The 23,674-nt window shown below is 36.9% G+C and overlaps 1 protein-coding gene across 1 annotated transcript in view; it reads right to left on the bottom strand.

Moving 5' to 3' along the window:
* Positions 1-23,674, bottom strand: part of ADAMTS20 (ADAM metallopeptidase with thrombospondin type 1 motif 20) — a 225,514-nt gene that overhangs the window by 137,232 nt on the left and 64,608 nt on the right. Inside the window, exons 5-7 of the mRNA XM_002752357.6 lie at positions 17,738-17,821; positions 17,068-17,192; positions 15,297-15,337 (exon numbers count right to left, since the gene is read on the bottom strand). Coding sequence (XP_002752403.2) covers positions 15,297-15,337; positions 17,068-17,192; positions 17,738-17,821 — 250 coding nt within the window. The remainder of the gene's footprint in view (positions 1-15,296; positions 15,338-17,067; positions 17,193-17,737; positions 17,822-23,674) is intronic.

Here is a 23,674-nt window from a genome sequence, read left to right as displayed (position 1 = left end):
GACCTTGGTGACCTTGAGCTGTAGGATATAAATAGCTTCCACAAGCTTAGCATTCCAATAATGGAACACTAGGCATAAATGGATTAACCCATTTATGGGTTAAATATCTGCAAAAAAAATGCCTTAAGAAAATAGAACATATGCCATTTTCTATAACGACTCAGAAAACAAGGATAATAAATTTATCCGCTAAGAATCTACGACAAATATTATTCTTAATGGTGAAATCTTAAAGTACTCCTTTTAAATCCAGAAACTTCTCTTCATCATTCTATAAGAGGTTTTTATTTTGCAGTAAGACAAGAAAATAGTTATAAGAATTAAAGAAGAGGAAATATATTCCCATAATTCACAAATAGAATTGTTCACATAACAATCCAAAAGAATCTACAAGTGGATACAAGTGGATACTTGTAGATTTATAAGAATTAATTAAAGTGATGAATCAGGCGGCTGCATTTAAAAATCAACAAGCCAAATAATCTGTTGCGTTTCTATGGACTAGCATAATAAAACATTTACTTTAACAATAGGAAATAAAAGTCATTTTTCCCCCCAAGTCGGCTAACTGGAGGTATTTTTAGCACGCCTCTCCAACCTGGAAAGACAAAATAGTGTGTGAAACTCATACTGTGAACTTTTTCCAAGGGGCAACACAGGAACTTGACAGAAAAATGGAAAGAAACCACAGACCCTTTGAAAGAAGCAGTGGGCAACAGCCTACATCATGAACCAGATGGAAAATGGAGTCTCCCAAGTGTGAATAGGGGAGAGACTGCCACTGTGACACAAACTCCCACAGGGGAGCCTGACAATCCAGGCCATGTGTGGAAGGCATTAACCCTACCCAGTGCTGCAGCTGATTGAGTGAGCAGTGGGGACTATATGAGAAGGGCAGCATCAGTGTGTACTCCCACTCTTCAGCACGGATGGAGGAAAGCCATTTCTGATCGTTCCTCATGAGGGACCTCACAAAAGTTGGTCAGCTAACTCAGGCAGTGGTCACAGGTTGAAAGAAGCTCCCAACTGAGGTTAGCAATATAATCTCAAGTGGGAACAAACCTCATTCACCAGACCCAAGAGGCAGGCAGGAAGTATGTCATCACCATGGGGGCAGGAGCTGGACACCTTTGTTCATGGGCAGACAGAAAAGGGTGTGTAGTCTGGAAGCCACTCTATCTCCATAGGGAAGTCTTATGGTCTGGAGCAGTTTGAGTTCTGAGTACAACCTGCCTGAAACCCAGTTGGCTGCTGTTAGCAGATCATTGTGGGTGTAAGACCTGTCTACCCAAGAGTGTAGGAGCTGAATGGGGCTTACTGCCACCTCCCAGTGTAGATTCTTTTTTGTAGCAGAGGCAGCTGTGCTCCTCCCTGGAACATTACTCCAGCAACCAGGGAACTCCCTCTGTTCCCATTGGGGCTGCTTGTGCCTACATATAGAGAGCCAGAGCACAGACTTGCCTGACCCATCCCCAACCTGGCTTTGCCCCTCCATCTGCCCTGGTAGCATAACACAAAATACAAGGACATTTGGGAGTTCCGTGGCCCCACTCATTGCCTGTGACACCAGAGTACCTCCCCTCAGTAACATAAGGCAAGCACAAACTCCACTGCTACCACCATAGTTGGTGTACCATCTCCTGGCTGGTGTGCAAGTGAACACCAGTTACAACATCTATAGGTCCAATAACAGTTTGTGTCTTCTTCCTGACTCAGGAAGGAGTAAACTTTTGCACAACCTCAGCTGTCACCATTGCCTGCATCACCCTGGCTAACCGGGTCTTGAGTCTGTCCATGAGCCAATATATCACTGATACAGCTGACATTTGAGAAAGCCAACATACTAAGGCTACTTATAATGAAGGAAATCTCAGAGTCTATATTACTCCTCTTCCACCTCCATCAGAGCTGGCACTGGTACCTGTTACTGGAAAACTAGAGGACAGGCCACATCTCTTGACCCCTTGCACATTCCCCACGACCACCCTGGGTTGTGGCAGCCTCACTGGGCAGCTAGACCCAGAAAAACAGCAGGATTCACAGCAGTCTGGCTCTCAGGGACTGCTACTTCTAAAGGGAAGGGGAATGCACCATATTAAGGCAACACCCCAAAGGATAAAAGAAACCAGACTGGAGGCCATGAGTCCCTGAATTTTCCACCTGTGGGGATTTTCAGCAGAGGCATAGGTATAGTACTAAGCTCAGTGGGGGGAAATCTGTAGCTTTACCCCAACAGTAAGGCAGCCCTGGTGCTCATGAAGGGTCTTGAAGAAGAGGACTTCTCCCCCTCGCCATCTGTAGAGAGCCTTTCTGGAGTACTTTAGGTTGATGACATCCCCACAAGAGAAGCACCCTCCAGGTCCAGGCTTTCACAAGAGGGTAGTGTCAAAACCCCTCTCTAAATGGAAAACTAGCATTCCTAAAAATGAAATGAGGTGTTTTTCTGATGTGAATAGCCAGAACACTGGGTCACGAATGTGGCTGGGTGGATCGCTTTGCAGTTGGCTTACAAAGAGAATCATTGTGGCTCCCTCTCTGCCCCTTGAAAAAACCAGTGCAGCTTCCCCAACCTGCTCTGTCAAGTCTCAGATGTCTGCCCATCGTTGGGGTATTGCATTTACTCACCTGCTTTAGCCACAGCCAGTTTTTACCCATGGGAACCTCTTATTGGCCTGACGCATGAACTATTCAATCCAGTGAATAAAATATTGGGATAAAACACTTTTTAGGGCTGGGCATGGGGGCTCAAGCCTGTAATCCAGCACTTTGGGAGGCTGAGGCTGGTGGATCACAGGTCAGGAGTTCAAAACCAGTCTGGCCAACATAGTGAAACCCCATCTCTACTAAAAAATTAGCCAGGTGTGGTGGTGTGCACCTGTAATCCCAGCTACTCAGGAGGCTGAGGCAAAAGAATCACGTGAACCCAAGAGGCAATGGTTGCAGTGAGCCAAAATCACACCATTGCACTCCAGCCCAGGTGACAGTGTAAAACTTTGTCTCAAAAACAAAAACAAAAAAACAAAACACTTTATAAAGTGCACACCTAATGGGGCAACAAGATAAGCTTCATGAGATCTCTTTCATTCCAGCCACACAGGAGACAGGGAACCTACTCATAGACCCAGCACATCACTATTAAAACCAGCATCTGAGAAGCCCATTGCATGAAGATTCTCTATAACCATGGAACTCATACTACATCTATCACTGAAAGCACCCAGAACTGAAGGTAGGTGACAATAAACTATGAACATTAAAGGCACATCCTCAAGAAGGAAAAATTAAATTCAAAAAAAATCCAGTTGAATAAAAAATAAATACAAAAGTAATTAGAAGAAATAGTCTACCCAAATGAGAAGGAACCAGAAAAATAATTCTGGCAGTATCAAGAATAGGGTTCTATACTACCTCCAAAAGATCATACTAACTCTCCAGAAGTAATGAAAACCAAAATGAAATATTTGAAATACCAGATAAAGCATCCAAAAGGTTGATTTTTAAGTAACTCAAGGAGATACAATAGAAAGGTGTAAACCAACACAGGATGTTTTTAAAATTTAGAATATAAATAAAAAATATTTGAAAGAGATAACTATTTTAAATAAAAATGAATCCAAACTTCTGGAAATGAAAGATACCATTAGGAAACTAGAAAGTGCTGTGCCAAGTTTTAACAATAGACTAGAACAAGTAGAAGAGAGAATTTCAGAGCTCAAAGAAAAGGCTTTCAAATTAACCCAATCAGACAAATTAAAAAGAAGAAGAATGAAAAGAAATGAACAAAGTCTCCAAGAAATATGAGATTATGTAAAATGTCAAAACCTAAGAATTATAGTATATCTAAGAGAGAAAAAAATCAAAAATTTTGTAAAATCTATTTGAGGAAATAACTGAAGAAAACTCCCTGGCAATTTAGACATTCAGATACAAGAAGCTCAAGGAACTCTTGATAAAATCATTGCAAAATAGATATCACCAAGGCTTACAGTCATCAGGCTATCTAAAGTCAACATGAAGGAAAGAACCCCAGGGTCGATTCACTACTGAATTCGACCACATGTTTGAAGAAGAATTAGTATTAATTCTACTGAAACTATTACAAAAGATGGAGGGAATCCTCCTTAACTCTTTATATAAAGCCAGTATTGCCCTGACACCAAAGTCAAGAAAGGACATACAGAACAATATCCTGATGAATATAGATAGAAAAATCCTCAGCAAAATACTAGCAAACTGAAGTGTGTATCAAAAAAAAAAATCAAAAAGACAAAAAGCTAAGGATGTAGGGATGGTTCAACATACACAAGTCGATAAATGTAATTCATCACATAAACAGAATGAAAAACAAGAACTATATGATCATCTCAATAGATGCAGAAAAAGAACTTGACAAAATCCAGCATCACTTTATGATTAAAAAAAAATCCTCCACAAACTAGGCATAAGAAGAGCATACCTCAAAATAATAAAAGTTATATATGACAAACCCACCACCACAAATACATTGAACAGGGAAAAGCTGAAAGCATTCTCCCTGAGAACAAGAACAAGACAAAGATTCCCACTTTTACCACTTTTATTCAACATATTACTTGAAGTCTTTGAGCAATCAGGCAAAAGAAAGAAATAAAGGACACTCACATTGGAAAAGAGGAAGTCAAACTATCTCTGTTCACTGATGCCTTGATCATATACCTAGACCATCTTATAGACTCCTCCAAAAGACTCCTAGATCTGATAAATGAATTCAATACAGTCTTAGGTTCCAAATCAACATACATAAATCAGTAGCACTGGTGTACACCAAAATCATCCAAGCAGAAAATCAAATCAAGAACTTAATCTCTTTTAAAACAGCTGCAAAAAATAAAATACCTAAGAATACACTTAAGTGAGGAGGGGGAAATCACAACTGGGAGAAATATAAAACACTGCTGGAAGAAAGTATAGATGAGTAACTATGAGACAAACACAAACACATCCCATGCTCATGGATTGGAAAAATCACTATCAACGAAAATGACCATATTGTCAAAGAGAATCTACAGATTCAAGGCATTTCTATCAAAATATCATTTCTCAAAGAATTAGAAAACAACATTCTAAAATTCATATGGAACCAAAAAAAGGCCCAATAGCCAAGGCAATACTAAGCAAAAAGAATAAATCTGAAGGCAACACATACCCAACTTCAAACTATACTACAAGTATTTTAGTATACTTCAAACTATACTAAAATAACCAAAACAGTATGGTACTGGTACAAAACCAGGCACATAGACCAATGGAACAGAAGAGAAACCCCACAAATAAAGCTAAATACCTAGAACTAACTGATATTTGACAAAGCATGCAAAAACATAAATTGGAGAAAGGATACTCTGTTTAATAAATGATGGTGGGAAGGTTGGATAGCCACATGTAGAAGAATGAAACTGGATCCCGATCTTTTACCTTATATAAAAATCAACTCAAAATGGATTAAAGACATAAATCTATGACTTGAAACCATAAAAATTCTAGAAGAAAATCTGGGAAAAACTCTTCTTGATATTGACATAGGCAAAGAATTTATGGGAAATCCAAGATGGCCGAAGAGATACAGCTCTGGAATACAGTTCCCAGTGAGAACACAGAGGGTGAGTGGTCACCAAATTTCCAAACAAGTTTTTACTGCCCACAGACCAGGAGATTCCCAGACAGAAAAGCACCACGCGTCTCCAGCACAACTGTTACAGCCAGCTTAGCAGGTCTTCACACAAAAACTCACACAAATCTGGGCAACCATTTCAAATGGCACCTGGAACACCTGGGAGACAGAGTCACCCATTCAACTGAAAAAAACTAGGCTGAAACAGGAGGCCTGGTATTCTGGCTTGGCTGGTCCCACTCCCACAAAGACCAGCAATCTGAAATGTTCTAGACTGAGAGTTTCACAGCAAGCAGAGATGGACCCAGGATGCTCTAGCTCTGTGGGTGGAAGGGCATCTGCCATTACTGAGGTAGTCCACCACTACCAAGACAGTCTACCATTACTGAGACAGTTCACCATTACCAAGGCACTCCGCCATTACCAAGGCAATCTGCCATTAATGGGGCAGACAGCCATTACCAAGGCACTTCTAACTATACCTCTATAAACAAAACAGCAAGGAAGTTCACACAGCAGCTAAGCAGAGCCCACAGCAGCTCAGCAACGCCTCTGCCAGCATACTGTGACTAGGATACCTCCTATCTGGGCAGGGCATCTCTGAAAAAGGGCAGCAGCACGTCAGTAACTTATAAATAAAGCCCCACATTCCCAGGACAGAGCACCGGGTGGAGGCGGGGAAGGCAGTTATGAGTTCTGCTGCAGCAGATTTAAATGTACCTGCCCAGCAGTTCTGAATAAAACAATGGAACTCACAGCTCAGCACTTGAGCTCCTATAAGGGACAGACAGTCTCCTCAAGCAGCTCTCTGACCCCTGTATATCCAAAGAGACACCTCATAAAGGAGAGCTCAGGCTGACTTCTGGTGGGTAGCCTTCTGGGACAAAGACAACAGAAAAAGAAACTGGCAGCAACCCTTGCTGTTCTGCAGCTGCTGCAGGTGATTCACAGGCAAGCAGGGACTGGAGGAGACCTCCAGCAGTCCTACAGCAGAGGGGACTGACTGCTAGAAGGAAAACTAAAAAACAGAAATAACTTCATCATCAACAAAAAGGTCGTCCACTCAGAGACCCCCATCCAAAAGTCACCAACCACAAACACCACAGGTGGATAAATACACAAAGATGGGAAGAAACCCTGTTTTTATTCAAAAGGATAAAAACACCCAAAACCAAAATGCCTCTCCTCATCCAAGAGATCACAATTTCTTACCAGCAAGGAAACAAAGCTGGATGGAGAATGAGTCTGATTAATTGACAGAAACAGGCTTCATGAGGTGAGTAATAACAACCTTCTCTGAGCTAAAAGAACATGTTCTAACCCAAAGCAAAGAAACTAAGAACCTTGAAAAAGGGTTTAATGAGATGCAAACAAGAATAAACAGCTTAGAGAACAATATAAATCACCTGATGGAACTAAAAAACACAACATGAGAACTTAGTGAAGCATACACAAGTTTCAATAACCTAATTGACCAAGAAGAAGAAAGGATATCAGAGATTGAAGATCAACTCAATGAAATAAAATGAGAAGGCAAGATCAGGGAAAAGAGTGAAAAGAAATGAACCAAGCCTCCAAGAAATATGGAATTATGTGAAAAGACCTAATCTACATTTGATCAGTGTACCTGAATGTGACAGAATGAACCCAAGCTGAAAAACACTCTTCAGGATGTTATCCAGGAGAACTTCCCAATGGTTGAAATGAAGGAAAAAAATGCCAAGGGCAGCCAGAAAGAAAGGTCAGGTTGTGCACAAAGGGAAGCACATCACACTCACAGTGGATCTCTCAGCAGAAACCCTATAAGCAGGAAGAGTGTGAGGGCCAATATTCAACATCCCTAAAGAAAAGAACTTTCAACCTAGAATTTCATACCCAGCCAAACTAAGCTTCATAAGACAAGGAGAAATAAAATCCTTTCAGAACAAGCAATTGCTAAGAGCTTTCATCACCACCAGGCCTGCCTTACAAGAGCTCCTGAAAGAAGCACTAAACATAGAGACGAACAACCAGTACCAGCAACTCCAAAAACATACCAAATGGTAAAGAGCATTGACACCATGAAGAAACTGCATCAACTAATGGGCAAAACAATCAGCTAGCATCAAAATGGCAGGATCAAATTCACACATAACAATATTAACCTTAAATGTAAATGGGCTAAATGCCCCAATCAAAAGACACAGACTGGCAAATTGGATACAAAGTCCAAACCCATCGGTGTGCTGTACTGAGGAAACCCATCTCATGTGCAAGGATACACATAGGCTCAAAATAAAGGGATGGAGGAATATTTACCAAGCAAATGGAGAGAAAAAAAAAAGCAGGAGTTGCAATCCTAGTCTCTGATTAAATAGACTTTAAACCAACAAAAATAAAAAGACACAAAGAAGGGCATTACGTAATGGTAAAAGGATCAATGCAACAAGATGAGCTAACAATCCTAAATATACACACAGCCAATATAGGAACACCCAGATACATAAAGCAAGTTCTTAAAGACCTACAAAGGGACTTAGACTCCCACACAATAATAGTGGGAGACTTTAACACCCCACTGTCAATATTAGACAGATCAACAAGACAGAAAATTAACAAGGATATCCAGGATTTGAACTCATATATGGACCTAGCAAACCTAATAGACATTTACAGAACTCTCCACCCTTAATCCACAGAATATACATTCTTCTCAGCACCACATCACACCTACTCTAAAATTGACCATATAATTGGAAGTAAATCACTCCTCAGAAAATGCAAAAGAACGGAAATCATAACAAACAGTCTATCAGATGACACTGCAATCAAATTAGAAATCAGGATTCAGAAACTAACTCAGCTTCATGGAACACAGCTTCATGGAAACTGAACAACTGGCTCTTGAATGTTGACTGGATAAACAATGAAATGAAGGCAGAAATAAAGACGTTCTTCGAAACCAACAAGAACAAAGACACAACATACCAGAATCTCTGGGACACATTTAAAGCAGTATGTAGAGGAAAATTTATAGCAATAAATGCCCACATGAGAAGCATGGAAAGATCTAATATCCATACCCTATCATCAAAATTGAAAGAGCTAGAGGACAAAGACCAAAAAAACTCAAAAGCTAGCAGAAGACAAGATATAATTAAGATCAGAGTGGAATTGAAGGAGAGAGAGACACAAAAAACCCTTGAAAAAATCAGTAAATCCAGGAGCTTGTTTTTAAAAAATATAGACAGACCGCTAGCCAGATTAATAAAAAAGAAAAGAGAAGAATCAAATGGATGCCATAAAAAATGATAAAGGGGATATCACCACAGATTTCACAGAAATACAAATTTCAGTAATCAGAGATTACTACAAACAACTCAATGCACATAAACCAGTAAACCTGGAAGAAATGGATAAATTCCTGGACACTTGCAACCTCCCAAGACTAAACCAGGAAGAGGTTTAAACCCTGACTATACCAATAATAAGAGCTGAAGTTGAGGCAGCAATTAATAGCCTACCAACCAAAAAAGCCCAGGTCCAGATGGGATCACAGCTGAATTCTACCAGACATACAAAAAGGAGCTGGTACCATTCCTTCGGAAATAATTCCAAACAATCCAAAAAGAGAGAATCCTTCCCAAATCATTTCATAAGACCAACATCATCCTGATACCGAAACCCAGCAGAGACGCAACAAGAAAAGAAAACTTCAGGTCAATATCCATGATGAACATAGATGCAAAAGTCTTCAATAACTGGCAAACTGATTGCAACAGCACATCAAAAAGCTTACACAACACAATCAAGTAGGCTCTATCCTGGGGATGCAAGGCTGGTTCAATGTATGCAAATCTATAAACATAATTCACCACATAAACAGAACCAAAGACAAAAACCACATGATTATCTCAATAGATGCACAGGCGGCCTTTGACAAAATTCAACAGCCCTTTAAAATCCGGCACTAGACAAGGATGCCCTCTCTCACCACTCCTTCTCAATATAGTATTGGAAGTTATAGCCAGAGCAATCAGGCAAGAAAAAGAAATAAAGGGCATTCAATTAAGAAAGGAGGAAGTCAAATTGTCTCTATTTGCAGATGACATAATTGTATATTCAGAAGACACCATCGTCTCAGCCCAAAATCTCCTTAAATTGATAAGCAACTTCAGTAAAGTCTCAGGATACAAAATAAATGTGCAGAAATCACAAGCATTTCTATACACCAAAAACAGAATTAAGGAGAGCCAAATCAAGAAAAAACTGCCATTTGCAATTGCTACAAAGAGAATAAAATACCTAGGAATACAACTAACAAGGGACATGAAGGACCTTTTCAAGGAGAACTACAAACCACTGCTCAAGGAAATAAGAGAGGACACAAACAGATGGAAAAACATTCCATGCTCATGGTTAGGAAGGATCAATATTGTGAAAATGGCTATACTGCCCAAAGTAGTTTATAGATTCAAGGCTATCTCCATCAAGCTACCTATGACCCTCTTCACAGAACTGGAAAAAACCACCTTAAACTTCATATAGAACCAAAAAAGAGCCTGCATAGCTAAGTCAGTTCTAAGCAAAAAGAATAAAGCTGGAGGCATCACACTACCTGACTTCAAACTATACTACAAGGCTACAGTAATCAAAACAGCATGGTACTGGTACCAAAACAGAGACTTAGCCCAGTGGAACAGAGCAGAGGCCTTGGAGGCAACGCCACACATCTACAACCATCTGATCTTTGACAAACCTGACAAAAACAAGCAATGGGGAAAGGATTCCCTGTTTAATGAATGGTGTTGGGAAAACTGGCTAGCCATGTACAGAAAGCTAAAACTGGACCCCTTCCTGACACCTTACACTAAAATTAACTCCAGATGGATTAAAGACTTAAACATAAGACCTAACACCATAAAAACCCTAGAAGAAAACCTAGCAAAACCACTTAGGACATAGGCATAGGCAAGGACTTCATGACTAAAACATCAAAAGCATTGGCAACAAAAGCCAAAATAGACAAATGGGACCTAATCAAACTCCAGAACTTCTGCACAGCAAAAGGAACAATCATTAGAGTGAACTGGCAACCAACAGAATGGAAAAAACTTTTTGCAATCTACCCATCTGACAAAGGGCTAATATCTAGAATCTACAAAGAACTAAAACAGATTTACAAGAAAAAACAAACAAACTCATTCAAAAGTGGGCAAACAATATGAACAGACATTTTTCAAAAGAAGACATACATGAGGCCAACAAACATACGAAAAACTGCTCATCATCACTGGTCATTAGAGAAATGCAAATCAAAACTACATTGAGATATCATTTCACACCAGTTAGAATGGCGATCATTAAGAAATCTGGGGACCACAGATGCTGGAGAGGATGTGGAGAAATAGGAACATTTTTCCACTGTTGGTGGGAGTGCAAATTAGTTCAACCATTGTAGAAGACAGTGTGGCGATTCCTCAAGGACCTAGAAATAGAAATTCCTTTTGACCCAGTAATGGGATTTATATCCAAAGGACTATAAATCGTTCTACTATAAGGACACATGCACATGAATGTTCATTGCAGCACTGTTTACAATAGCAAAGACCTGGAACCAACCCAAATGCCCATCAATGATAAACTGGACAAGGAAAATGTGGCACATAAACACCATGGAATACCATGCAGCCATAAAAAATGATGAGTTTGTGTCCTTTGTAGGGATATGGATAAATCTGGAAACCATCGTTCTCAGCAAACTGACACAAGAACAGAAAATCAAACACTGTATGTTCTCACTCATAGGTGGGTGTTGAACAGTGATAACACATAGACACAGGGAGGGGAGCATCACACACTGGTGTCTGTTGTCAGGGACTGGGGTGGGACAGTGGGGTTAGGGAGTTGGGGAGAAATAATATGGGGAGAAATGTCAGATATAGGTGACAGGGATGGAGGCAGCAAACCACATTGCCATGTATGTACCTATGCAACAAGCCTGCATGTTCTATACATGTACCCCAGAGCCTAAAGCGCAATAGAATATATATATTTTTAATGAATTTATGATTAAGACCCCAAAAGCAGGTAAAACCATAAATACATATATATATAAATAAACAAATGGGACCTGATTAAATTTAAAAGCTTCTGCACAGTAAAAGAAATAATCAACAGAGTAAATAGACAACACAGAGTTGGAAAAAATATTTGCACATGATGCATCTGACAAAGGACTAATATACAGAATCTGTAAGAAACTCAAACAAATCAGCAAGAAAACAAATAATCCCATTAAAAAGTGAGCAACGGACATGAACAGATACTTCTCAAAGGAGATATATAATTGGCCAACATACAAATGAAAAAATGCTCAACATTACTAATCATCAGGAAAATGCAAATTAAAACCACAATGAGATACCACATTACCCCAACCAAAAAGGCCATTATTATAAAGTCAAAAAACAGATATTGGCAGAGATGTGGTAAAAAAAGAAATGCTTATTCACTGCTGATAAGAATGTAAGTTAATATAACCTCTATGGAAATAGTATGGAGATTAATCAAAGAACTAAAAGTAGATCTACCATTTGATCCAGTAATCCCACTACTGGGTATTTACCCAAAGAAAAAGTCACTATATAAAAAAGACACCTGCACACATATGCTATCTCAGCACAATTCACAACTGCAAAACTACTTTGCTCAACTGATGAGTGAGCAAGGAAAATGTCGTATGTATAGGCCATGGATTGCTACTCAGACACACAAAAAATAATGAAATAATGTCTTTTGTAGCAATTTGGATGGAACTGGAGGCATTATTCTAAATGAAGTTACCCAGGAATCAAAAACCAAATACTGCATGTTCTCACTTATAAATGGGAGCTAAGCTACAGCTATGCAAATTTTATATATGACATTGCAGATTCTAAGAAAAAGAGAGGAATTATTCAATGCATATTCAATGTATATGGTTTAGGGAGTTGGTTATTCAAATAAAAAGGATTATGAATGTAACTTCACAATGATTTCAAAGCAGTTGTTTATTTTGAGAGTTAGAAGAATGGGGGTTTTGTTTTTGTGTATTTTTTTTTTAAATCAGGTACAACTGATTTTTAAGAGTGATTCAATTTGGGGAGTTGAGAGAGGGAAAAAAAAGACGTTAAAAAGTAATGTTAAGATGGAAACAAAAGGTATGAATGTGGTTATACAGTTCAAGTTTAACAAGGAAAATTTTTGGCTTTTTTTTTAACTTATGTGTTCTATGATTAACCACTAAGGAGTATAACAGGTTATTCCAGCTTTTCCAAATACTAATTATGTTGGTTTTAAGAAGTCTCCATAATCAAAAGGTGGTTTTCCCCTTGTCTGTGCGAATAGATAATGCAACCCACACAGCAATTTTGAACTTCTTTGATACAATTTCCACCACTACTTTGTTGAACTTCTCATTGTAGTATATGTCTTACCAAGTGTGAAATCATAATATAAGTTTATAAAAATTGCAAGACTACACATCATTTTGCATGAATAATATCCATTAGACTAAGGAGACTGACATGTTTTATAGCATTTCTGGGTAAATAAAAATTGTAAAGGCATTCACCATTTACTAGCTTTGTACATTATAAAGGTAGAAGCAAAACAGCAGTACATTGTGCTTGGCCTATAGGATTGCTTTAACACCATTACATTAAATAGACAGTGTGAATAGTGTAAATGCCAACTCTTGCAAACTTACAATACTTAAATGTACTTAACATTCTAATGTATTAAAAGTATAAAGAAAAATCTAAACAAGCACTTATAGCAATACTATGAAATTTCCAATAATTGTTTTGACTGTTGCCCTTGGCTCTTTAGTGCAATTTTTCTACATTGTAATCATTACATTGTACTACTTTGTTTGTATTTCCCTTTTGTTGTACATAACTTCAGAGTTAAGTACTAGTATGCCAAGTACTGCAATCACCTCTCATTTATTGTACATGCAATGTAACAACATACAGCTTTGGTTCTTAACAATATTCCTTTTTTCCTTAATAAAGGATATTTATTTGAATTTTTAAAAAGGAACTAATAAAACTAGATCTCTATCTGATACAATATCAAAAAATTAACCCAATCGATTAGAGATTTAAATGTTAAAGGAAAAATTTTAAGATATTTACAAGAAAACAGGATAATATGTTTAGACCTTTGGTTATACAACGGTTTCCTAAATAAGAAACAAAAAAGCCAGCCAGGTGCAGTGGCTCACGCCTGTAATCCCAGCACTTTGGGAGGCCGAGGTGGGTGGATCATGAGGTCAAGAGATCGAGACCATACTGGTCAACATGGTGAAACCCTGTCTCTACTAAAAATACAAAAATTAGCTGGGCATGGTAGCGCACGCCTGTAGTCCCAGCTACTCGGGAGGCTGAGGCAGGAGAATTGCTTGAACCCAGCAGGCAGAGGTTGCAGTGAGCCGAGATCGCGTCATTGCACTCCAGCTTGGGTAACAAGAGCGAATCTCAGTCTCAAAAAAAAAGAAAAAAGAAATAAAAAAGCTAACTCTGAAAGAATAGGTTTATGAATTCAGCAACATTATATATTTTCACACATATAATAATAAAAACAAAGCAACCAACTACTAAAAGATAGTCGTAATATCACAAAGGGTTTGGTGTCAAGATGTTATAAAGAATACCTGAAAAGCAGTAAGAAAGCAACAAATACCACAGCATAAAAAAATAAGCAATGTTTATATCATTTATTTCATTTCTTACAGAAAAACAAATATAAATATATGAAAAGATGCTTGAATCCATTAGTAATAAGGAAAATAAAAATTCTAATGGTAACAAAATAAATTACATTTAGACTGGGGAAAAAATGAGAAATCTGAAGATACCCAGTATTTATAAAGATATAATCAAAAGGAATGTTTATTGATAAATGTATAAATTGGTATAACTGCTTTAGAAAAATAATTTGTTATATCATATAAATGTGAATATTAGGTCACTTAGTGGCACAGGCATCTGAATCCTAGGAATATACCCTAGCTCTTCCAGTGAAGTTCATTACACAAAACAGTGGAATCAGCCCAAATATACCCCAATGTGATATGGATATATAAACTATAGATGAAATATTTTATAACAGTGAAAATGCATAGACTTCAACTATGGAATTCAAAAAGAAGCAAAAGTAATTTTTGTTTAGGAACACATATATATGTAATAAAACTATTTTTCAAAAGACAGAAGGAATTGGTAAATATGAAATTCATGCTATTGGCTACCTCATGGGAAAAAGCAGAGAGATGGAAAATGAGCAAAAACCACACAATAGTAGTGACAAAATTCTAACTTAAATCTAGTGGTGAATTCATGGCTATTCATTTTATTATTTCCCTTTAAACTGGAAAATATGTGATTATGTATTATTTCTCATGCACAGCATTGGATATTTAGTAATTTACAAATAAATATTAGTTCTTATTTTGTAAAATTTACAGCAGCAGAATGAAATAACAGTGACAAGTGTAATAATTTATTAGAATAATTAATCAAAATTACTAAAATGTAAAATAAATGGAAATTAGTCTAAACATTATTTTAAATAATTCAATAAACAATTACATAAGCTAAACTTAATTAACAAAATAACTTACCTACTATGTTACAGCTCTTTTTAGATGAACAAATGTCTTCCCTTAAAATAAAAGATAGGTTTGAAGCATTTTTGGAAAATATTTTTGCAACAAGCCAAAATAAAATAAAGAAGCTTTAACTATGACATGACTACTACCACAAACTAACATTTAAAATCTAGTTCATATTAATGTCTCAGAAAGTCTAAACTTAGAGCAATGCACCATTTTTCCATATCAATAGGCAATATGTACTATATAATGAGTGTTGTAAATAGTTGAATCATTAACCAAGTTCAATGAAATACTAGTATATTTTTAATGTCTCTATTTTACTTACACAGTATATATAATATATAGTTTACCCTCATGATGATTCAACATCATCATGAGCTTCAGTTATCATTCTCTTATGCAAAATAATGGAGTTTTCAGATGTTACCAAGTTGCTTATTTTTCTTTTTTTTTTGCTTCTGCATTACTTAGTCAATGGCCATTCAGTTTGACAGTTCTCATGTCTCTTTTCTAATCACCTCTTTCTCATAGCCCTTTCTTCCTCCAATATTTAATCTGCTAGCTCCAATCTCTGCTGCTTGGCTTCTAACTATAATCCAGAGCAGAACCACAGACAATATATAATACTAAACAATGTATAAAATTTAATCAATTCTGCTTTAGTTTTGAAAAGAGATTAAAGTACAGTCATGCACTGCATAACATGATTCAGTCAACCATGGACTGCATATATGACATTGGTCTTATAAGATTATAATATCATATTTATACTGTACCTTTTCTATGTTTAGGTATGTTTAGATAAACAAATACATACCATTGTGTTACAAATGCCTACAGTATTCAGTACAGTAACATGCTATACAGGCTTGCAGCCTAGGACCAACAGGCTATACCATATTGCCTAGGTGTGTAGGCTATACCATCTAGGTTTGCATAAGTACCCTCTATGATATTTGCATAAAGACTAAATCACCTAATGGTGCACTTCTCAGACTGTGTCCCCATCATTAAGCAACACATGACTGTACATAAACCACATGTTAGCTATTTTACATTGGCTAAAGGTTTTAATTTCAGCATTCTAGAAAGCTGAGATTTCTTTGAGTTTGAGTCCCAAGTAAAGGATTTGTTTAGTTAGCCAACCAAATATCAAACCTAGGATTTATATATTCTTGTAGTATTACTGTTGCTGAAACAAAGGTGTGAATTAACAATGTATAGTATTTCTTGTAAAACAAATAATAATTTCATAATAGCAGAAGCTGTTTTTCATATAAATAAGTAGATTTGAGAACAATTCTAGCAAAGGCAACATGGTAATTAAGGCATGCATTAAGCATCAAAACAAGGAATAGAAAAATAGATTTTTTAAAGCACAGGGAGTCCAAAAAGTGAACAAATGAAAGAACCAAGTTGTTATTTCCAAGCAACCGAAACATCAAGAGGGAATGAACAAAACCTGCTCTGAGTTCCATAACTATGTTAATTTCTTAATTATCTCATTCTGTCACTAATATCATAAGGAAATTATTTTGTTAGATCAAATCACTACTCAGTGACCTGACATTGCTAATTTCCCAGAGAACTAACTAATATTCTGGTTTGAAAATACAGAAGAACGCTTTTATTCAATAGTTTCTTTTGTAATACAAGTTCTCACAGAACACTTCTTTGTATTATTAACAAAGAATGATGATAATAAGAAGTATTAGGCATGCAGGAGGGGAAGAGTAAAAGATTGTATGAGAAAGGTTATTTCTATAATTAATCATACCTAGTAATAAGAACAGCAGTGTCATGGTGGGAAGGGTGAACATCATCAAGGACGTTCTGAATGTTTTGCCATGAACAAAATTTGCTTAATGTAGCACCACCATCATAATTAATGGCTGGTCCTTCCTATGCAAAATAAGCAAAGCAATACTATGTCAAAATATTAATGTCCTCTTTTCCTTCCAACTTTATCAGCATCTGCACAATTTATCAAACTGCATTCTCACAGGCAAATGAGGGAACGACAGCATCTCTTCTTCATATATTAACTCTAACAAATTTTAGCAATATTGAAAACATTATGACCCAAACTGAATCTAATTAGATCTTCTTAATATAACCATCCAATATTTAGGAATAAAACACTTTTTAAAACTACTATATTTTAAATCCTCTGACATTAGGATTATAAAAATGAATACTAAGGTTTTTAATCTTTTATTCTTGAATTGTTTATTCATTTTTGTTACTTCCTTTGCTCAGTTAAACACTGTTGTCATTCTATTTTATTTCCATCACAACAAATAAGGGTAATCTCATTCCTTTTCTCATCAAGTTTTTAAAGTAAATTTTAAAAATACCTCATTTCTAATAAGAGTTCCATAATCTCTATGTATTCTCACTAAAAGCTTACTAAAGCTAAGGTTACTAATTTTAGACGGGTTTCTTACCTGCTCATGGTGAATAATAACTAATTTAACCACAGCTATGTGTATAAAATTTCCAATACTTGGATCCTTGTAGATTGTTGCAACCTGCATACAAAAAAATAGAGGATTCGTTGTCTAAAATGAATATTTTTTCTCAAAAGTAAGTTGAAACCAGTCACAGAGTATCAATTCTCCAATTGCACTGCACATAGGAACCTTGGAATCTCTTAAAAAGCTTTTACAAATCCTCATGTTCAGACTACGTCCCTTGCCAATTAAATCATAATCTGTAGGATTGAAATCCAGGCATCTTAAAGATTCAGAATTTGAGTATCTTAAACCTTGATACTGAGACAAATCTATGGATCAGCAGCATCCACATAACCTACAGCTTATATGAATACACAGAATCTCAGACCCCACCCTAGATTAATGATTCAGAGTCTGCACTTTAACAAGATCTCAAGTGATCTGAACACATATTAGAGTTTGGAACTGCTGTTATGGATGACTCAGCAAGGAATTCACTTCATTCTGTGTCATAATCCACAATTTACATGACTACAATCTTCCATAAAAATATGTAAGTTTCACCTATTTTTTTCTGATAGTTCACCTACTCTTTCAGCCACAGTTGCATATTTCCAGCTCCAAATATGGTTGTTATTTTTAAAGTTTAAAATTGCCAGAATCCATGGAGACAGATCCATCTAGAATCATATAAACAGCCCTAGAAGAGGTCATGAGTCACTATCTGGTTCTCAATTTCCCAGCACTGGAAAATGCTAGGCACTCTGCATGGGCTCTGCCTGGGCTCATTTATGATTTATGATCAAGGTGCCACCCAATTCACTATTTATATTCTCTTCTTGTAGCCATTATAGAGATTGCAACTGCAGTAGGTATTTCTACCATGGCCAATACCTCTGCTTGGTACTTAATTAGAGACATAGCCCTCTCTGGACCTGGGCTACCTGTGCAATGAAAACTGCTTCTGAATCCTGGATCACCTTCTAGTTGGCCACTGCCTAAGTCAGGGCAGCCATTGCTCCAAGGGGTGCTACTTTGCTCATTTGTTTAATAAATAAACGTTCAGCATTTTCTCCTTGCTTTGCTGGCTAGAGAAGCAGAATACAGGTAAGAGGACAAAGGCCCTGATGTTGTGAGCTTACAGTTTGTTAGAGGTATCACTACCAGAGCCCTCACTCTATCAGCCAAAGCTGCTTCACCACAACATGTAACATGACTGCTGTCAATGTCTCTTGTCCCAAATGGACTACTACCAGAAATAGAGCCAAAAGCATCTTTAGAGCTGCTGATACTGTAAGGCCAGCACCTTTACTACTGTTACAGCTGTGCAGCCTCAAATACTTATAGGTTTGTCATCTGTACCTATAGTGACGACTTTGGCTCTGGTAGTAGCATGTTTTGACAAGTGTGGAGGTGGCCCCAGAGGTTTGACAGTAAGTTAAGACAGGGATAGTCACCTGATTGACAATTTCGAGCAGGTCTGTTAGCAATGCAATATTTCTCACTTTAAAATAGGAGCTGTGAATTTACAGTTAAATTTATAAATATCTATTTTACATGCAACATTTTAAAATGTATCTACCATGGCTAGGTGCGGTGGCTCACACCTGTAATCCCAACACTTTGGGAGACTGAGGCGGGTGTATCACGAGGTCAAGAGATCGAGACCATACTGGTCAACATGGTGAAACCCTGTCTCTACTAAAAATACAAAAAAATCAGCTGGGCATGGTGGCGCATGCCTGTAGTCCCAGCTACTTGGGAGGCTGAGACAGGAGAATTGCTTGAACCCAGGAGGTGGAGGTTGCGGTGAGCCAAGATCATGCCATTGCACTCCAGCCTGGGTAACAAGAGCGAAAATTCATCTCAAAAAAAAAAGAAAAGAAAAAAAAAATGTATCTGCCACAGGAAAAAAGAAAAAAGCTCACCTGTCATTGTGATTTTAGAGTTACCCTTGATCCTGTGAGTTTAAAAGTGGATGCTTTTCTAAGTCACATTCCAAGGTAAAACATACACCTCAAAGGTATTTATAAACGATCTTTTTCTCCTATAAATGAAAAACAGCTGTGAAGACTTCTGTGTCTCAGAAGAATATGCATACCCAGTAGTCCACAGAAAAAAGAGCATATGCACTATGCGGTGTCTACATGGCTAATGATATATTCATTGCCCCAAGTATTTTGACTACGAATGACAATTTGGATATTACAATATCAGCTATAAAATATGTAACCACAAAAATATTTCCAGTTTCAGAAGGAAACAGATGCTGCGCCTTTTTTGAAAAGTGACCAAGGCCGGGCGCAGTGGCTCACGCCTATAATCCCAGCACTTTGGGAGGCCGAGTCAGGTGGATCACGAGGTCAAGAGATCAAGACCATCCTGGTCAATATGGTGAAACCCTGTCTCTACTAAAAATAGAAAAATTAGCTGGGCATGGTGGTGCATGCCTGTAGTCCCAGCTACTCGGGAGGCTGAGGCAGGAGAATTGCTTGAACCCAGAAGGTGGAGGTTGCAGTGAGCCGAGATCATGCCATTGCACTCCAGTCTGGGTAGCAACAGTGAAACTCTGTCTCAAAAAAAAAAAAAGTGACCAATCTTCAAGCTAGAATTTGGAAAAAAATTCCCAATATTCTGACAATATAATTTGAAATATATTACTACAGCAAAATATCCTTAAATGTAAAACTAGGGAAAAGATAATGCAAACAACTGTTATGTAATAAATCCTATGCTATAGAAAGTATTATAGTGTCAGTTTTACTGATAAGAACAGTAAGATACAGAGAGGTTATGTAACACACTGAAGATTAGGCAGCTGGTAGCAAACATAACCCAATTTTCATCCTGTACAGTCTGGCTTTAGAGCACTGACTACTTTATCTGATCTTATTTCAGCATTCTACCCTCAAGTCATTCTCAGTTCTTGGCACAAAACATTTCAAAACCCTGCTGCAACTCATCCCATAGCCACTGGTATTGTCCTGTTATGTTCACTTGCCCATGGCCTCAGAGAAGTCATAGGCAGTCAGCAAACATGGGCTTTACTTCTAGCTTTCTTAGTAGCTACAAGCTATTTGTTCAACCCTGGAAAATGGATTTATCTTTTTTTTTCGGTCTTAATGTCCTTAATATCCATGTTGAGGCACTGAGTACCCTTGAGTCACAATGTCCTTGCATAGTGGATTAATATTAACCAGGTGTTGTTGGGGAAGGGTTATGAAGGACATTTGTTGTTATTTGACTTTGGTTTTAAAGAACAAAATTATTCCACAGTTTGATAAATAAGCTAAAAGAATTAGATATATTCATTGAATCTTGAATAGGCTAACACACACACAGAGATATGAGACAGAGATATTATATACAGCATTTCATGTAACTATATAATCACAGTCCTTAGCCTTGGAGCTTATCAAAGGACTAATATTCCATTCCATAAACTACACTTTAGGAAACACCAGACCAGATTTCTAATGTATCATCTTATTCTATAAAGCCATATAATATTTTTAATATATTGCTATAATCACTACATTTTAGAGTGCTAAGTATTAGAATTTTTATTGACCTAACTACAATGTATTTAATCTTTTATTCTTCAAATGTTAGTTTCCTTCATATAAGTAGTTCCTATTTCTTTATAGATTTCATAAAATAGAATATTATTTCATGAATATCTAATGAAAGGTAAAGAAGAATGGGATAAATTGTATTGTTGAAATCCATAAGGAAATTCTAGGCAAAATATACTTCATACAAAGCATGAAACAAATTGCTACCACCATTAACTTACCAATCATTTTGAAAATAATTTCTAGATGGAGCTTTAGCAAATGTTCACATATGGTATGTTCATAGGCCACCTTCATTAAGAAGTACAAAATCATCTATAAAAACTGATTTTGACAAAGAAATTTTGTATACAAAGATCATTACTCTTTACTTCTTCAGAAAGATCTTTGAATTTTTAAATTGAATATTATGAAATCCCACATATGTACAAAGTGAATATGTGCAAATAATTAATATGCACCAAAGTGAAGAAAGAGAAAAGTAATATAAGTGGTTATACCCAAAGTATGAAAGCATATCATGCTTTTATTTTAATTTAGTTAAAAATCTTTCCCATCCTAATAACATCAGTAAAAGCAACCAACAGAATTGAAAATAATGGTATATGGTCAATGTAATGCAATGAGGGTTTTTAGTTGATATATGCCTCTAATAATAGTAATCATGTTTTAATAAAAGGGTTAATTCTTGAGGATTATGTGATGCTCCTTAAATTTACATTATTAAATCTACAACAGGGTGAATATTATAAAGTTAAACCTTTATAAACACAATGAAGTGTGGAAGTCTTTAATACTTAGTAAATATTTAAGGTTTATTAAATAATAAATTGAATACCAAAATAAATATACTGAAGAAAAGATTTCTCTAGTTTGCATACATTTTAGTAGCTTAATAATGCATATATAAATGCCATTTTAACCTGATGTTGTCACCCAAATTCCCTAAGGATAAAGGTTTTAGAATAGTAGCTGAGTATCTCTGCTCATTTAACACAAACAGTATTTCAGTTTATTATACACCACAATTGTGTTCTTCCTCACTAATTTTAATGTTAATTCCAGAAACCCTTTGAGTTAGAAGGGTCTCTAGGCTATTCTGATAACATTAAGTGCAACTAAAAAATGAATTACATCACATTCTTTACTTCTATATCAATACACTGCATTTCATTAAATTGTTGAAAGCAAAGAAAAAGTTTAAGAAGACAGTACAATCATTTACTTTGTTCAGGATGAGTAAGGATAGTCAGTTGCGTATATAATCCATTTGCTCAATGCTGAAAGCATTCACTTATTTACCCCATTATGTCTACAGCTCAACACACAAAAATTCTTTTTCATCACTTGAACTTGTCTTTATCATATCTCAAGGCTATGTCACATTGTCTTCACCTTTTCCTAAATTACTGTGATAAGAATATCACTAATAATCCATGCATGTGTTTGAACAAATGCAGTTAATGCCTTCTAAGAATTGGGAAGAAAATATGTGAAACCTAAACAGCTCCTTCCTAAACTGGAAATGTCTGTGGACACTTATGTGCAGATAGCATTTCTCTTACCTCTTTAAAGCGGTTTTTGAAATAAACTTAACAAGTAGCAATAAAACAAGTTGGACTAGATTTGATCTCTACCTAGTGTGATCGACTGTCCCCGTTTACTCAGGACTGAAGGATTTCCAAGGACATGAGATCAATACCAAAACTGAGCACGTTCCAGGTAAAACAGGGAGAGTTTGTCACTCTTCCTCTTAAGTTCCCTTTCATCTTTAATAGTTTGTTTTGTTTTTGAGAAGAAATCTTGCTCTGCCACCAGGCTGGAGTGCACTGTCGCAATCTCGGTTCACTGCAACCTCCACTTCCCAGGTTCAAGTGATTCTCCTGCCTCAGCCTCCCAAGTAGCTGGAACTACAGGGGCCCACAACCATGCCCAGCTAATAATTTTTGTATTTTTAGTAGAGACGGGGTTTCACCATGTTGGCCAAAATTGTTTCCATCTCTTGACTTCGTTATCTGCTCGCCTTGGCTTCCCAAAGCGCTGGGATTATAGGTGTTAGCCACTGTACCCAGCCCACCTTTAATATTTTTTCAATCGTAAATATAGCTGTGATCACTGCTTTTTAATCAATAAAACAACAATTTATGTACAGAACCAGAGTCTACTAGTTTTCCTATGTCCACATTTAAACATTCTTTTAGTGAGAGAGAAGAAAAGCACTAAACCCAGGTAGCTTAGAAGTCATCTGAAATTTGGCTTCCAAGGAAGAAAGTAAGCAAAAACCCAAAGTATCTCAAAAGAGAGACTTGCCCTCCTTAATTTTTCCTCCTGCCCCACTTATATTTGGAATTCA

Source organism: Callithrix jacchus, chromosome 9 (genome assembly GCF_049354715.1).
Source record: "Callithrix jacchus isolate 240 chromosome 9, calJac240_pri, whole genome shotgun sequence".
NCBI lineage: Eukaryota > Metazoa > Chordata > Mammalia > Primates > Cebidae > Callithrix > Callithrix jacchus.
This window is presented reverse-complemented; position numbering and strand designations above follow the sequence as displayed.